Consider the following 18,569-nt stretch of genomic DNA (forward strand, 5'->3'; position numbering starts at 1 on the left):
GTGGAGCTACAGCGGCGTAACCGCCTGATTAATACGTTGCTGTCCTATGTTTCTGGTTGCAGGTCCCAAATGATGGATTCCATGTCTGCGTCCATGAGGTTCGGACCACAGTACTATCACCAAAGTAACCAGCTGGGGCCCTACCAGGTGCCGCAGTACGCGCAGTACCAACGCTTCCCTGTGCACAGCCTCACCCCAACCTCTCCAGAGGACACGGCCTTCCTATCTCTACCAGGAAACAACGCCGGGGTGCTGGCGTACGGGAACCGCGGACCCTTCCGGCCGGGACGCGCCGCCGGCCATATTCTGCTTCAGCCGGGTGCAGGTAACTTTATAATGTGGAACGTATCCGTGTGATTATATCGGTGGTAATTCTGCTAATTACAATGTAACTTACCATTCACTTATCTACTGGTGTATAGGTGAAGCGTATCTCTGTGATGGTGCAGCAACAATGTTTCTACAAAACAAACAATAGTCTATTGTAGGAGTTGTTACGGGGAAGGGGTAGGAAGATAGTAGGTGGGAGTAGTTGGGGGGGGGGGGGGTTAAAAAGCGGTAATGATAAGGCAGATTGCAGGTGATGAGTCTCCATCTGGGGTTCCGTGCACCCCTGCAGGTTATCCTACCACTATGTGGATTACCTCACAGACAATGTCTAAGTCGACAGTTGTCAAAAGTTCAACATGCCCTTTTGCTTATGGAAGGACCGCTAATTAGTGTAGTGTAGTTTGCAAATCCAACGTTATGGGCTAATTTGCAAAGAGGGTGGTTCTGGGTACTTGCCGGAGGTCTTTCACATCAGTTACAGTAGCTGGTTGGTATGTGACGCGTTTCACCGCTGAGCAGATTTCCTGTTTAAAAAAAACGGTGCTTAGCGTGAAATGCGTCAGTGGCACCTACCGATCAATCCACCTACCTGGATCGAAAGACCTCCGGTAAGTAACCGGTACCAGCAGGTTTTGAAAAGACTTGTCGGACGCTGATTGGCTGAATTCCAATCAGCGTCCGGCAAGTCTTTTCAAAGTCATCAGCGCTTCCCGCCGCCAGGCAGATAGCGCTAGGAGACGGAGTGAGTGAAGGCTGCCGCTACACCAGTCCCTGGACCCCTGGACGCTGCCTACCCCCGCTGGCTGCACACAGGTATGTTGGCAGCGGGGGTCCAGGGACTGGTGTAGCGGCAGCTTTCACATACACAGCCACTCGCTATTTGCCTGGCGGCGGGAAGCGCTGATGATTTTGAAAAGACTTGCCGGACGCTGATTGGCTGAATTCAGCCAATCAGCATCCGGCAAGTCTTTTCAAAATCTGCTTCCCGCCCACCGCCCGGCAGCGCTAGGAGCCGGAGTTAACCTTCTCCTGTCACAGCAGAGGATCAACTGATAGAACATTGGACCGGGGGCCTAATTCAGCTTGGATTGCTGATCTTACAGATGTCTTCTTGGCCACAGACCCTATCCGTATACTACCGTAACTGTTTAGATTTATTTGTTTATTAACCTTTACTTCTATAAGAATTGGCTTAGTGACAAATTTGGCGCGCCCCCCCCCCCCCCCTCCAGTAAATTTAAGACATTCCCCCCCCTCCGTGTCACTCTGTGGCCGGGACCCGCAGATCTACTAGTCTGGGGATGCAGTCAATTTGCCGGCGGTCGGGATCCCGGCGGTCAGAATCCCGACCGCCGAAATCCCCAAACTTTCTCCCTCCGTGGGTGTCCACGACACCCATAGAGGGAGAATAAAATAGCGTGCCGAGCGTAGCGAGCGCAGCGAGCCCGCAAGGGGGGCGCTCCACGTCCCCCCCATGTCGGGATTTCGGCGGTCGGGATTCCGACCGCCGGCATTACATATCGGATCCCTAGTCTGTGCTCCTCCTGGCTCCTTATGAAAAATGTCCCTCACAAAATGGCCGCCCCTTACAGCAGAACTTTTTTAAAGCTATCCGGACTGATCTTAGAATGACTCTAGGTCGACATGGTCCAAAGGGTTTAAAGGTCGACATGGTCATGCGAAATGCGCATGTGCAGCCACTTTTTACCAAATTTTGAGCCGACATGTGCCGATGGCGGTATTTCATGCCCTACCATCCACTAGGGCGCGGTGGAAGAATAAAATAGTGTGAGGAGCGTAGCGAGCCATGTGAGGGGTCACCGCCTCCTCCTCCAGCATCCTCAAACACGGTCTGCTGTAAGGGGGCGGCCATTTGGTGAGGAACATGTTTCAGGAGGAGCGTCGGGACACAGACTAATAGATCTGCGGGTCCCGGCCACGGACGCGGCGGGATAAGGCAGGTCCCGGCAAGCGGCAGTGTAACAATAGCCCCCGCAGACCCGCGGCGACCGCACTTACTCAGCGCCTCCCCGCCACCGCCTGGTCTGTGGCGCTGTTGTTACGCCACTGTCTATAAACATACAAACTCCACACAGATTACACACACACCCAGTAACCACTTATTAACGTCGCAGTGATGTTTTTCCACCAGCATGCCTTGTGTATGTGTTATGTCTGTGGTGCAGAGGCATTTATTTGAAGGGGGTCGCAGGAGGGGTGGATGTCACAGTTAGTGGTGGCGATTGGGGTATTTTCAGGGCTCGCTGCTGGCTTATTTTGTATGTCGTGATCCTTGTTGCCATGGTGTCCTGTATTTTGTAAATAGTCTAAGGTAATTGGTGGCGGCCTGAGGGCCCAGACCAGGGGTAACGGGTAGCTGTCCGGCTGCTTCTCGTCTCCAGCAATGAGATTTATGGAATTGGTTATATTAGTTTCTCAGTTTTGAGAAATAGGACGGTATGATGGGAAAATGTAATTCCGGTTATAAGAAACGGACAGATGATACGTACATCAGGACTGTGGCATCGTTCTACTCTGGTCCCCTCCCTTGGGGCCTAATTCAGGTTGGCTCTGTATGCAGCTATAACCATGCAGCTAAGATCCGCCATTTCCCGGTAGTGACATAGAATTATTTTGCAACTCTGTAGAACCTAGAACCTGGAAACTTTGTTGAGACTTTTTTTTTGTCCCTTTGAAGATTAACAATGAATCTTTCCTCACTGACCTACTGTGTGCCAGCCCGCTCACCTACCAGCAAGGGAAGGCCCTGCTGCAGTGTGCGGAGGAGATCCTGTGCTCTGTCACTACATATACAAGGCGTAGCTTGCAGCGTACACCAGACATGATGAAGGGATGGGTAATGAAGCCAGACGGGATTATTGTGTATAATTGCCTAAACGCAGCCAGTACTGTCATCTGCACAAACAATGGCTGATTGTCCCCAAATATAAACCGCCTTCAGCGATGGTCCTGCGCTACCTCTGCGATGAGTCCTAATTGTGTCTGTAATTGTCTCAATTTCACAATGGCTGAGTATAGAAATATTTATCCTATGCAAATCATGGGGTAAATTCCAGCACGAGATAAGATGATGCTGGTAGAGTAGAACGTCACCTGACTCCTATAGAAGTCCCCTGTGCCTCCTGTTTCTTATACTGCTAGGCATAGAATGTATGCAGGAGACTATGGGCGGGTCAGAGGTGGAGGACACTGCGTCAGCTGCAGTGTCTGCTGCCCCAGTCGCGGTGACAGTAATATGCACATATGAGTTTCAGCCCTCCCCTTGTGCCAGAACGTGCAATCCCTGAGATGGCCGCTTTCCATGCCCGCGCACGCTGTAACCTCGCCAAACGCCCCACAATTGGTGCATCCTCAGCTGATAACGACACGAGACTTGTAATTCCCAAACTGGAGTGGGATCAAATCCAGGGATTCCTGTCCTACAGTTATGTGTCTGTTCTAATTGTGACGGCTCCACTGTAAGACAGCAGATCAGGCAGACTAGGCTGTTGTAGCAGGTGCTGCACCGCATCCTGCCCCTCCCCGTTCAGCAGCGCTCTACTAAAACAGCAGGGCCCGTGGGTCCCCACCGCAATGTGGATATGCATGGCGGGTATGGGTCGACCACTAAAACTTGACAGGGCTTAGGTCAACACAAGCATTAGGTCGACAATGGGAAGGTTGACAGTGAAAAGGCCGACATGCGTTTTCACACAGGGGTAGTACATGACGCTCAGCTTCCCCAGTGTGCAGTCCGCAGATCCCTCGCTCCGATCATTGCTTCTCTCATTACAACAAATGAATCGTTGCCTCTTTGTGAAAACGGAGAAAAAGAAACTGATTTCAAATCTCAATTCCAAAATCCCCACAGACGTTAGATTTGTTAGATTTGTTAGATTTGTGCGCCGCACAATCCTTGTGATTTTGGAATTAAAATTTCAGTTTAGTTTCGTTTCCATTTGTGCAAAGAGAAAAACTAAGAAATGTCACGATTGATATTCCTGCGTTTTACCTTGTACGGTGCAATATATTCTAGTGTTCATTCCAGCACCCGCCATCTTTGAAAGCCCATGCAGTTCCTGCTCCCTGCCTGGGGTGTCGAGGTCTGCTGTAGTGCTTCTAGCACAGTGTGGTCTGTATATCAGCACTGATATGCAAACCAGACCTGTGCTAGAAACATGTTGTAGTGCTCGTCCATACGATTTTTGCTGGTATTACTTCTGTGTTCTGCCGCCATAAAGTACAATTTAATATTAATGGTTGAGGGTAAATTACAATGGGGGATATTTAGAGAAACCTAGCAGAGATCTTCTTCCGTTTCTGCTATTTTCAAACAATATATTCTGTCCATTGTACAGTTACAGATGGACAGGCGCAATGTTCCTTTCAATCCGTTTCATTACTTAACTCTTTATGGAACGGTGCGATGCCGCCGCACATCCTGTCACTGGCTCTTCCTATCTCCCTCTCTCTCTCCCAGCAGGCGGACTGTCCTTCCATGCGCCTCCCTGGAATGATATGTACATACAAGGTCCTCCGTTCCCCTTTCCTCGCCCTCCGTTTGGAAGCAGTCGTGGCGGTGCACCTGAGCAGCCTCATTTCCCACCGCCTGCACCGCAAGTTGCACCGCAGCCTCACAAGCCTACAGCGACCACGGAGACCGCCACAGAGACCCAGAGCACTGAATGTGAGTGTCGTACGGTCGCTAGTAGGAAGTCCACCAAAATAAAGTCTTACATTCTAGTACAGGTTGAGTATCCCTTATCCAAAATGCTCGGAATATTTCGGAATATTTTAATATTTCAATGATGTCTTTTGAAGTATCTTGCATTTATGCTGTATAAAACACATCAACCACATGAAATACGCACAAACATATTTATTTGTTCAAAAAACAAGGTTTCAAAACCTGAAACTAAGTTTGTGTCCTATCTAAGGCACTGAATTTGAATGCCAAGCAATCATTGTCTTGCATATATATAGTGGCAGTTACATATCATGTCCCCACTAGTGCCAGCAGTGATGTGCGGTGAGGACATTGCCTGGGGAGGCACTCACCTCACCGCGGGCACCGGCAGCAGGGGGTACTTGCGTCAGCCTTCCCCCCCTCCCCGTCCCTGTCCCCGCACTGCCGCGGTCGGGCACAGGCAGCAGGGGGTACATGCGGGAGCCTACTCCCCCCCCCCCCCCCCCCCTGCACTGCCGCGGTCGGGCACAGGCAGCAGGGGGTACATGCAGGGAGCCTACTCCCCCTGCACTGCCGCGGTCGGGGACAGGCAGCAGGGGGTACATGCGGGAGCCTACTCCCCCCCCCCCCCCCCGTACTGCCGCGGTCGGGCATGGCACAGCACGGGCCCCTCTTCTCCCCCCCTCCCCTCCCCTCCCGGGCGGACTCACCTGTCCTCTCGGCTGTGGCTTTCTCCCAGCAGCGCCGGACTCAGTCCCCGCTGCCCGCGCTGCTGCATCCTCTGCCCTGCATGTGTGTGATAGGACAGCGGATCCAGCACTGGATCCGCTGGCCCAATCACATCTGGGGGCGTGCATTCATACTGGTGCCCCTGTCATTGCGGCACCAGTATGAATGCCGCTTCCCCATTCATTTTCAATGGGCTTTTACAGCCCATTGCTGCACCCTGCCCCCTGCTCTCCCCTACCCGCCCCCCGCTGCCCGTAGTTTTAATGTTAACAGCGGGAGGCACCTCTCCCGCTGCCTCCCACCCTCACTTGCAGCAGTGTAAGAGGGTGGGAGGCAGCCGGAGAGGGAGAAATGATGAAAATAATAAAAGAAGATATATAAATATATCTTCTTTTTATTATTTTCATCATTATGACAGGGGAGGCTCTGCCTCCCCTGACTGCACGTCCCTGAGTGCCAGTTACATATCATGTCCCCACTAGTGTCAGTTACATATCATGTCCCCACTAGTGCCAGTTACATATCATGTCCCCACTAGTGCCAGTTACATATCATGTCCCCACTAGTGCCAGTTACATATCATGTCCCCACTAGTGCCAGTTACATATCATGTCCCCAGTAGTGCCACTTACATATCATGTCCCCAGTAGTGCCACTTACATATCATGTCCCCAGTAGTGACAGTTACATATCACGTCCCCAGTAGTGCCAGTTACATATCATGTCCCCCAGTAGTGCCACTTACATATCATGTCCCCAGTAGTGCCACTTACATATCATGTCCCCAGTAGTGCCAGTTACATATCATGTCCCCCGTAGTGCCAGTTACATATCATGTCCCCCGTAGTGCCAGTTACATATCATGTCCCCCAGTAGTGGCAGTTACATATCATGTCCCCAGTAGTGCCAGTTACATATCATGTCCTCAGTAGTGCCAGTTACATATCATGTCCCCAGTAGTGCCAGTTACATATCATGTCCCCAGTAGTGGCAGTTACATATCATGTCCCCACTAGTGGCAGTTACATATCATGTCCCCACTAGTGGCAGTTACATATCATGTCCCCACTAGTGGCAGTTACATATCATGTCCCCACTAGTGGCAGTTACATATCATGTCCCCCGTAGTGCCAGTTACATATCAACGGCCCCCGTAGTGCCAGTTACATATCAACGGCCCCCGTAGTGCCAGTTACATATCAACGGCCCCCGTAGTGCCAGTTACATATCATGTCCCCCGTAGTGCCAGTTACATATCATGTCCCCCAGTAGTGCCAGTTACATATCATGTCCTCAGTAGTGCCAGTTACATATCATGTCCCCAGTAGTGCCAGTTACATATCATGTCCCCAGTAGTGCCAGTTACATATCATGTCCCCACTAGTGGCAGTTACATATCATGTCCCCACTAGTGGCAGTTACATATCATGTCCCCACTAGTGGCAGTTACATATCATGTCCCCACTAGTGGCAGTTACATATCATGTCCCCCGTAGTGCCAGTTACATATCAACGACCCCCGTAGTGCCAGTTACATATCAACGGCCCCCGTAGTGCCAGTTACATATCATGTCCCCCGTAGTGCCAGTTACATATCATGTCCCCCAGTAGTGCCAGTTACATATCATGTCCCCCAGTAGTAGCAGTTACATATCATGTCCCCCAGTAGTGGCAGTTACATATCATGTCCCCACTAGTGCCAGTTACATATCATGTCCCCACTAGTGCCAGTTACATATCATGTCCCCACTAGTGCCAGTTACATATCATGTCCCCACTAGTGCCAGTTACATATCATGTCCCCACTAGTGCCAGTTACATATCATGTCCCCACTAGTGCCAGTTACATATCATGTCCCCCGTAGTGCCAGTTACATATCATGTCCCCAGTAGTGCCAGTTACATATCATGTCCCCACTAGTGCCAGTTACATATCATGTCCCCAGTAGTGCCAGTTACATATCATGTCCCCAGTAGTGCCAGTTACATATCATGTCCCCAGTAGTGCCAGTTACATATCATGTCCCCAGTAGTGCCAGTTACATATCATGTCCCCAGTAAGTTTTTAGCAAAAAAATTATCTTTTTCACTTTCTGTTTTTTGGAATAATTCGGATAAGGGATATTCGGATAAGGGATACTCAACCTGTACAGCGCAGTCCAATACAGCAGGTGGGGTATTATCAGACGTGAGTCTCCTGTGTTATCCTGTCTGTCATTTACCTAGACGCCAAGTCTGCAGAATGTGACAGTAGGATATCTATGTGACCACAGAGATATATATATATATATATATATATATATATATATATATATAGTAATAGTCATGCTTACTATCAGAGGCTTAAGTGACTATGGGCCAGATGTACCAAGCTTCAAAAAGTGATAAAATGGAGAGTGATAAACAGCCAGCCAATCAGCTGCTTCCGGTCATATCACAGGCTGGGTTTAAAAAATGATAGGTAGGAGCTGATTGGATGGTTGTTTATCACTCTCCATTTTATCACTTTGAAGCGAACTCTGGTCCTATGGGAGATTCCTGATGTACCAATATCGGGCAACACCGCATCCGGCCCCAAGGTTACCGCCATCCTGAGCGGGCGGTAGCCCATTGTAGCCTATGAGCTACTTACTGCACTGCAGGCGGCTCAGCGCTGGTCGGCCAGGGGTCAGCGCTAGGGATAGCAATCGGTACAGTCGCCATCGATGGTAATACTGAAACCTGCCATCCATGGTAATAAACTATGTGATGGATGACCATCGATAGTCATCCATTTTCTTTGACACATGGGCCAATCTGAATGTGGGGGCGGGGCTTCACATATAGCAAAACATCGGTTTTACTGTGCCATCGATGGGTGGAAACCATCTGGTTCTCCCCATTAATAGCAAAAGTATTGGATATCGGCCATAAAGCATCAATGATTTAGAATCATTGGTCGCTGGCCACCCCTAGCGAGCGCTGTGTGTAGACCCCCCAGCAACAGTAGATCACAGGGACGAGCTCCTTTTGGAGACACTGTCCCTGCAGGAACATTCATTGTGATGAAGGGATTGCATATTGCAGTGCGATCCTGGATGGTAGATCCAGCCCAGATCACATTGTATATGAGATCCCATAGTGAACGGGCCCAATAGGAGAGACAACTATACTGAGACTTAGAATAAATTTAGCATAATTTTCGCCAAAAATATTGTTCCACCAACGACAAGGAGATGACCTCCACTGGTGGGTCACTAACACTAAGGTTCCGGTCCAGGGCAAGGGACACCTTAGGCCAGAACAAGTCAACCGCCTCAAGGCATCACACTAGAGAGAGAGAGGTATAAGGGGCCCATATACCATGTGATCTGGGCGGGGTCTACCACCAAGGATTGCATTGTAATATACGATCCTATAGGTGGGATGTATGTTCCTGCAGATGCAGGACAGAGGCTCTGAGATGAGCCCATCCCTGCGATTGGCTGTACCGGGTGTCTGGGTGTCTGCACATGCGAGGCTAGGGCTGAGCGCACTGCCCCACCGGTAGTGCAGTAAGTAGTCCACAGACTACCATGGGCAGCCCTCCTCTCAAAATGGCGGTAGCTCCGGGATCTGTTGCTTCCCGATATTGGTACAGCGCACAGCAACGTATCCATCATAGAAACCTATTGGGGAAGCACCTGCGGGCCGGACAGGGGGGATCAGAGATTTCTGCTACCGTCCTTCTGTCTTACATACAGTTGTGCTCATAAGTTTACATACCCCAGCAGCAGAATGTGTGATTTTCTGGCCATTTGTCAGAGAATATGAATGATAACTCACAAACGTTTCTGTCACTCATGGTTAGTGGTTGGGTGACGCCATTTATTGTCACACAACTGTGTTTACTCTTTTTAATGACATAATGACAACAGAAACTGCCCAAATGACCCTGATCAAAAGTTTACATACCCCAGTTCTATATACCATGTATTGTCTCCTTTAACATCAGAGATAGCTTGAAGTCTTTTGTGGTGGTTGTGGATGAGGCTCTTTATTTTCTCAGATGGTAAAGCTTCCCATTCTTCTTGGCAAAAAGCCTCCATTTCCTGTAAATTCTGGGGCTGTCTTGCATGAACTGCACGTTTGAGATCTCCCCAGAGTGGCTCCATGATATTGAGGTCAGGAGACTGAGATGGCCACTCCAGAACCTTCACTTTATTCTGCTGTAGCCAATGACAGGTCGACTTGGCCTTGTGTTTAGGATCATTGTCATGTTGGAACGTCCAAGTACGTCCCGTGCGCAGCTTCCGGGGTGATGAGTGCAAATGTTCCTCCAGTATTTTCTGATAACCTGCTGCATTCATCTTACCATCAATTTTGACAAGTTTCCAGTGATTTTGTAGCTCACACATCCCCAAAACATCAGCGATCCACCTCCGTGTTTCACAGTAGGAATGGTGTACCTTTCATCGGAATGGGATCATTCGTCAGAATGAACTTAGGTCTACAGTCATTAGGTCGACCCCACTAGGTCGACTGGCAGGAAGGTCGACCTGACTTAAGGTCGACATGGGCCAAGGTCGACATGACTAAAGGTCGACATGAGGAAGGTCGACTGGTCATAAGGTCAACATGGGTTTTTCACTGTTTTTTGATCCGAATGTCGACACAGTCGACATGGACACAGTTGGCAATGAGAATCGGACCCTCGCTTCGCTCGCGATGCTTCGGGCACGGTGCCTCGCTGCGCTCGGCACACTATTTTATTCTCCCACCACGGCCTAGTGGATGGTAAGGCATGAAATACCGCCTGTCGGCACATGTCGGCTCAAAAAACAGTGAAAAACCCATGTCGACCTTATGACCAGTCGACCTTCCTCATGTCGACCTTTATGCAAATTCGACCTGAAGTCATGTCGACCTTGGCCCATGTCGACCTTAAGTCAGGTCGACCTTCCTGCCAGTCGACCTAGTGGGGTCGACCTAATGACTGTAGACCTAAGTTCATTCTAATAGATGACCGCATCCCCTTTCATCATAGGCCTTGTTGACTCCTCTCCAAATGTAACGTTTATGTCCATATGACTTTGTTCCACAAGTTTTGAGGAGAGTCCTGTATTACAGCTGAAGTTATTTGTGTATTTTTTCTTTACATCCCGAACAATTTTCCTGACAGTTGTGGCTGAAATTTTTGTTGGTCTACCTGACCGTGATTTGGTTTCCACAGAATCCCTCATTTCCCACTTAATTAGAGTTTGAACACTGCTGATTGGCATTCTCATTTGCTTGTATATCTTTTTATATCCCTTTCCTGTTTTATACAGTTCAATTACCTTTACCCGCAGATCCTTTGACAATGATTTTGCTTTCCCCATGACTCAGAATCCAGACACGTCAGTGCAGCACTGGATGAAAGATGCAAGGGTCTTTCATGATTCCAGAAATTACTGACCTTTTCTACACACATACTGATTACAAGCAAACAGATCACAGGTGAGGATGGTTACCTTTAGCAGCCATTCAAACCTGTTTGTGTCAACTTGTGTGCATGTTATCAGGCCGAAATCTCCAGGGTATGTAAACTTTTGATCAGGGTCATTTGGGTCGTTTCTGTTGTCATTATGATTTAAAAAGAGTAAACACAGTTGTTTGACATTAAATGGCGTCACCCAACCACTAACCATGAGTGAGAGAACGGCCGTGGATTGTCGAGCTTACAGCCGATGTGTGCGTGTTTAGGCAACCTTGGCAACTTCACACAAATTTTACCATAACCCTCCCCCCGAATATAGCCATTATTCTCCCGAATCTCCCTGTGTGTTTTTGTTCTAATATACCATGTGTTGTGTTTTTGCAGCAGCCACCAAGGACGACAGCGGTCCCCTTGAGCAGAGTTTATGAAGCTGCAGAAGATGGCCAGACTACTTATGGACAACAAGCCGCAGTGTGTGTAGACACGACACGAGCTGTAAAGTTGTTTTTTGTTTGTTTTCCTTTGTTTCCCTGTTTACATAATTGTTGTACGATGTCCTGTCATGTGCTTGTTGCGATGGCGGAAGGTTATATTACAGGCAATGGGAGATTGCCTGCAGCGCATCGCAATAAAGATGCCTTTCCTTTGGTCGCTCTCTATCTCTTCTATCTGTAGCAGGTTCTGCGTATGTCTGGAGGGGGGGGGGGGGGGTAGGGTCAGGTCGCAGTAGAAGTACATTGTGATCTTGTTAGTGAATGAGAGGTTATTGGATTAAGCCCCAATAAGAGAAATATTAATAACATTGCACGGAGCATCATATGCCACTGCTATTATAAACTGCTATTACTTATCAGAAGTTATTTATATAGCGCACACATATTCAGCAGCGCTGTACAGAGAATATTTGAACATTTACATCAGTCCCTGCCCCAGTGGAGCTTACAATCTATATTCCCTACCACATGTACACACGCACACAGACATTCTAGGGTTAAATTTGTTGGGAGTCAATTAGCCTACCAGTATATTTTTGGATTGTGGGAGGAAACCGGAGTACCCGGAGGAAACCCACGCAAGTACGGGGAGACTACACAAACTCCACACAGTTAGGGCCAAGGTGGGGATAGATAGATACCTCAGTGCTGTGAGGCAGTAATGTAACCATTACACCATCCGTACTGCCCCGTATATATAACACATGGTGGGGATAGAACCCATGACCTCAGTGTTGTGAGGCAGTAATGTAACCATTACACCATCCGTACTGCCCCGTATATATAACACATAGTGGGGATAGAACCCATGACCTCAGCGCTGTGAGGCAGTAATGTAACCATTACACCATCTCTACTGCCCCGTATATATATAACACATGGTGAGGATATAACCCATGATCTCAGCGCTGTGAGGCAGTAATACTAACCATTACACCGTCCGTACTGCTCCATATATATAACACATGGTGGGGATAGAACCCATGACCTCAGTGCTGTGAGGCAGTAATGTAACCATTACACCATCCGTACTGCCCCGTATATATAACACATGGTGGGGATAGAACCAATGACCTCAGTGCTGTGAGGCAGTAATGCTAACCATTACACCATCCGTACTGCCCGTATATATAGCCCGTATATATAACACATGGTGGGGATAGAACCCATGACCTCAGTGCTGTGAGGCAGTAATGCTATAACCATTACACCGTCCGTACTGCCCCGTATATATAACACATGGTGGGGATAGAACCCATGACCTCAGCGCTGTGAGGCAGTAATGTAACCATTACACCATCCGTACTGCCCGTATATATAACACATGGTGGGGATAGAACCCATGACCTCAGTGCTGTGAGGCAGTAATGCTATAACCATTACACCGTCCGTACTGCCCCGTATATATAACACATGGTGGGGATAGAACCCATGACCTCAGTGCTGTGAGGCAGTAATGTAACCATTACACCATCCGTACTGCCCCGTATATATAACACATGGTGGGGATAGAACCCATGACCTCAGTGCTGTGAGGCAGTAATGTAACCATTACACCATCCGTACTGCCCCGTATATATAACACATGGTGGGAATAGAACCCATGACCTCAGCGCTGTGAGGCAGTAATGTAACCATTACACCGTCCGTACTGCCCCGTATATATAACACATGGTGGGGATAGAACCCATGACCTCAGTGATGTGAGGCAGTAATGTAACCATTACACCGTCCATACTGCCCCGTATATATAACACATGGTGGGGATAGAACCCATGACCTCAGTGCTGTGAGGCAGTAATGTAACCATTACACCATCCGTACTGCCCCGTATATATAACACATAGTGGGGATAGAACCCATGACCTCAGTGCTGTGAGGCAGTAATGTAACCATTACACCATCCGTACTGCCCCGTATATATAACACATAGTGGGGATAGAACCCATGACCTCAGTGCTGTGAGGTAGTAATGCTAACCATTACACCATCCGTACTGCCCCGTATATATAACACATGGTGGGGATAGAACCCATGACCTCAGTGCTGTGAGGCAGTAATGTAACCATTACACCGTCCGTGCTGCCCTGTATATATAACACATGGTGGGGATAGAACCCATGACCTCAGCGCTGTGAGGCAGTAATGTAACCATTACACTATCCGTACTGCCCCGTATATATAACACATGGTGGGGATAGAACCCATGACCTCAGTGCTGTGAGGCAGTAATGTAACCATTACACCGTCCGTGCTGCCCTGTATATATAACACATGGTGGGGATAGAACCCATGACCTCAGCGCTGTGAGGCAGTAATGTAACCATTACACCGTCCGTGCTGCTAATTCGCTATATATGTCAGGCAGAAGGAGGCTTATAGTCACCACGCCGGGCTCTACCTCTCTCCATCAAAACACACAGCAACGGGATCTCTTTACAGGTTGGCCACACAGACGTAGTGGCTCTTTGTTTCCATTGGCCACTGTCTGGATGTGTCTTTAAAAAAAACTCCAAAAGGTCCCTGCACAACCTGTGGGAGCTCCGCCTTGACCCCACGTGACCTGCGGCAGCTCCGACGGGTCCCCATGCAACCCGTGACCGCTCCAATATGTCCCCATGGTTCCCATGACAGGTCCCTGTGCCACCCGCGACAGCTCCAACAGGTTCTCACGCGACAGCAATGTCAGAGATGACCACTGATGTGCGAATTCACAATCCTAAGACTGCGTGTGTGTTTGGGTCATAACGTGCATGCGTGAGTCCAAATAGCAAAAATAAAATTAGCGTATTAACTCGCAGTCCCCTCAAAATTTGACTGACAGGAAGCAGGTGTTTGACCGTTGTCTGTGAGTGCCGGAAAAAACTCACCGCAAACCATTCGCAATTCTCTTGCAGTCTTGCACAGGGTTTACTTTATGATTGGGTGACTGCTTCCTGCTCGCAGTCATCTGCAAATCTGCTCTGAATCAGACCTTATATCATTAGTTACCTATTGGGGGCTAGTGTGTCGGATGCGCAGGAAGTACTAGATCTGTTTCATTGCGTTATTAGGAATTATTTTATAATAATGTTTTGCGTTTACATTTCTTTCAAACATTTGGAAATTATTCCAACAATAGACAAATCCACAGGGACAATTTATTAATTAAATTATTAGTTTATGGTGTCAGAAGTGGGGAAATTTGATAAACATGTTCATTTGTCTTTAGAAAAGGGCAGATTGCATCATTTAGTGTAATTATTATACAGTATTTATGTTGGAGCAGTGTGGATCAGAGACTGGCAAGGGTAGAAATAAATGGGCATCGGAGGGGTGATTTTTGGTGACGATCCCTTTTTCTCCCTACATACTTAAGCAAAATTGATAAAGCAGGTACTATTTTAAAGATTAAGTTCTCCTCTTCTGACGAATTGCTAATTTACAATTGCAAGTTTGTTTAAAAATCTAAGCTAAACCCCCCCCCCCACCGACAACTAAAACAGAGCCCAATCAGCTACTTAGAATTCTGCAGCTCAGCCTTGCTGCTGGACGCGCACATGCGATGTGTGGCCCCAGTTGGAGGCCAGCCGCTGACACCGCAACCCCGAGAGGTCCCTGCAGCTGCAGCAGGACGAGCGCATGCGGACATCAGTACAAGCCCGAGAATTTGCCGCCCGGGCCACATCACTGTGGCAAGCCGCTGCTGCGGGCTAAGAGTTGGGCCATACAAAGGCAGCGGGAAGAAAGGCGGCTTACTTTCCTGACCTCAGGTGCAGCCAGCAGTGGGGATCACCGCAGAGGCCTCTATGCACAGGGCCTGATACGTCCTTCCCTGTGTCTGCAGACAGGTCACCCAGAGACCCGGACCCCCTTCTATAATAAGTGGGGAAAGGCTCCTCCTGAGGTATATTTTAGTAAACAGACGTAAAACCTACTAAGGGGCCCATTTATCAAGGATCAGGGTGGAACATTGTAAAATGCGATCCAATCCCCTGAATGTATGATCCCAGCATGCAGGGACAGGGCTCCGAAAGGAGCCCGTCCCTGCGATATGTTAACCCCTTCCCGACAATTGACGTACATTTACGTCATGGTCGGGAAGTACTTCCCGACACATGGCGTAAATGTACGTCATGGCTTGTAACTGTCACCGCGTCTATAGACGCGGTGACAGTTTCAACATGTCTGCTGTCCCTGACAGCAGACATGTCCGTGCATGCCCAGGGGGGGCTGCGATGCCGCCCCCCCGTCGGCGATCGCTGTGATTGGCTGTTCAGTGTGAACAGCCAATTACAGCGTTTTCTGTGTCACCGGCGAATAACGTTCGCCGGTGACACGCGATCGGAGGTGATTGGTGCTGTAAAGTACAGCACCAATCACCGCGGGGTGTAAGGGTGACACTGGTGTCACCCCACCTCACCCCGCCCGCCCCCAAAGGCCGTGATTGGTTCGTCGGACCGACGGACCAATCACAGCCAAGGAGGGGGATTTAAACTAACGGTGACTGCACTGCAGACGCCATTCCGGTCTGGAATTGCGTGCAGTGCGGTCACCGTGCCTAGCTGCCGCAGTATACTGACCTGAACCTTGCCAAATACTTACCTGATCCTTGCAAATACCTTGCCTGATCACTGCTTCATCACTGCTTGTAGTGTGCTGGATGCTTCCTGGATCCTGTTACTTGTGACTTCCTGTGTTGTGAACTTGTGCTGCTGCAGTGTAATAGCGTTAGATAGAGAGAGATAGATAGAGAGAGATAGAGAGAGATAGTGTCAGAGAGTGCTATATTTTGTGCTGCTGCAGTGTGATATAGTTATAGATAGAGACATAGAGAGAGAGAGATAGAGAGAGATAGAGAGAGAGAGATAGAGAGGCCTAGTGACAGAGAGTGCTATATTTTGTGCTGCTGCAGTGTGATAGTTATAGATAGAGAGATAGAGAGATAGAGAGAGAGAGAGAGAGAGAGAGATAGAGATAGTGACAGATTGTGCTATATATTTTTTATATAACTGACTGCTGCCCCCCCTTTTGTGCTGATCAGTATAAATTAACTGATCAGCAACTTTTTGGGGGCGCAGGTTTTTTTTTATATATATATATACCTGTCACTGCTGCTGCTGCAGTGTCATAGAGTGTTAGATAGTGAGAGATAGAGAGAGATAGTGACAGAGAGTGATAGAGAGTGCTAAATTTTGTGTCTGCTGCCCCCGCCTTTTGTGCTGATCACTATATCTGAGGTGATCAGCAACTTTTTGGGGGTGCAGAGGTTTTTTTTTTTAGATATACCTGCCAGTTGCACTGTCAGTTGCACCAAAGGTTGTGCACCTGCTGCCCCTCACTGGTAATCAGTGTCGCATCACTGATCACCTTTTTTTTTTTTGTGTGTGCTGTGGGGTCTTTTTTTTATTTTTTTTTTACACACACTGTGATTTTGTGGGTGTCCTGTGGCCGCTGTGCGCTGATCAGTGACGTACATCACTGATCATCTTTTTCGGCACAGGGTTGATCTATTTTTTTTTTTATCAAATTCCTGTTGCCTTTCAGCGCTGTTCAGTGACGGACGTTACTGACCAACATCTGTGCTCAATTTTTGGCGCAGGACCTTTTTTTTTTTTTTTTAACCCCTTCAATTTTTTTTTTTTAACCCCTTCAATTTTTTTTTTTTTCCCCTTCCATTTTTTTTTAACCCCTTCCATTTTTTTTTTTTTTTTAACCCCTTCAATTTTTTTTTTTTTGTATAAAGTATTTTTTTTTTTCTGCACTACATACACACTACACACTACATACCCCCCGGGTTGAAATAAAGTTTGTACCCCCCCCCCTACACTATACACGTGTTGAAACATTTCACTACCAGTAACACAAAAATAAAAATGGCATCCCAAATGTCATCCCAGTCATCCAGAAGAATGTATTCAGCGGAGGAGGCATATGCCATGCTTGCTTCTGACTCTGACACAGCCAGTGATGCAAGCGGGGAATTTGAAGGATTCGCCTTAAGCTCCTCTTCCTCCTCTGGTGATGAGGGACCCCCTCAAAGACGCCCCCGTAGAGCAGCTGAGACCCCCCCCCCCAATAATTGATCTCGTATGGACCCCACCACCAGACAATTTTGAGCCCCAGGTTCCTGAGTTTTTGGCCATGCCAGGAATCCAATTTGATTCCACAGGTCTCAGAGAAATTGACTTTTTCAAATTATTTTTCTCTGATGATTTTATAAATTTAATGGTGGACCAAACTAATTTATATGCCCAGCAGTTTATTGCTCAAAACCCCACGTCATCATTTGCTAGGTGGACCCCTGTAGATGCAGTAGAGATGATGACGTTTTGGGGTCTGGTGTTTCATATGGGCATAGTAAAAAAGCCAGAAATTAGGCAATATTGGAGTACAGATGTTCTGTACAGCACCCCATTTTACCGTATGGCCATGCCCCGGGCTCGATTTGAGACGATCCTTAAATTTTTGCATTACAACGATAATGCACAGTGCCCACCCAGAGATGATCCCACCTTTGACCGGCTATTCAAAGTCAGGCCGGTCATTGATCATTTCAGTGCCAAATTTGAAGACATGTACATCCCAGATAAATTCATTTGCATAGACGAGTCCCTTATACATTTTAAAGGAAGGGTTAAATTCCGCCAGTACCTTCCCAGTAAGAGGGCAAGGTATGGCATAAAAATGTATAAGCTGTGTGAAAGCACCTCAGGTTACACTCACAGGTTTAGGGTATATGAAGGGAAGGATTCAAGAATTGAACCGCCAGAATGCCCCCCCTCCCTCGTAGGTGTTAGTGGAAAAATTGTCTGGGATTTAGTGCACCCCTTCCTGGATAAAGGTTATCACCTCTATGTGGATAACTTTTACACTAGCATCCCCCTGTTTAAGGCCCTTGGTTCAAGAGGTA

General features: G+C 48.1%; 1 protein-coding gene across 3 annotated transcripts in view; it reads left to right on the forward strand.

The window, feature by feature from the left end:
• Positions 1 to 11,831, forward strand: part of LOC146007313 (homeobox protein NOBOX-like) — a 31,124-nt gene extending 19,293 nt beyond the window's left edge. For 2 of the 3 annotated variants that reach the window (XM_083145656.1, XM_083145655.1), the window contains exons 7-9: positions 63 to 325; positions 4,811 to 5,017; positions 11,568 to 11,831. In XM_083145656.1, the coding sequence (XP_083001782.1) occupies positions 63 to 325; positions 4,811 to 5,017; positions 11,568 to 11,611 (514 nt within the window). In that variant the 3' untranslated portion in view covers positions 11,612 to 11,831. The remainder of the gene's footprint in view (positions 1 to 62; positions 326 to 4,810; positions 5,018 to 11,567) is intronic. The other variant, XM_083145657.1, reaches the window with a different exon arrangement.
• Positions 11,832 to 18,569: the final 6,738 nt, after the last annotated feature.

This window comes from Crinia signifera, chromosome 6, assembly GCF_055691185.1.
Source record: "Crinia signifera chromosome 6, ASM5569118v1, whole genome shotgun sequence".
Lineage (NCBI taxonomy): Eukaryota > Metazoa > Chordata > Amphibia > Anura > Myobatrachidae > Crinia > Crinia signifera.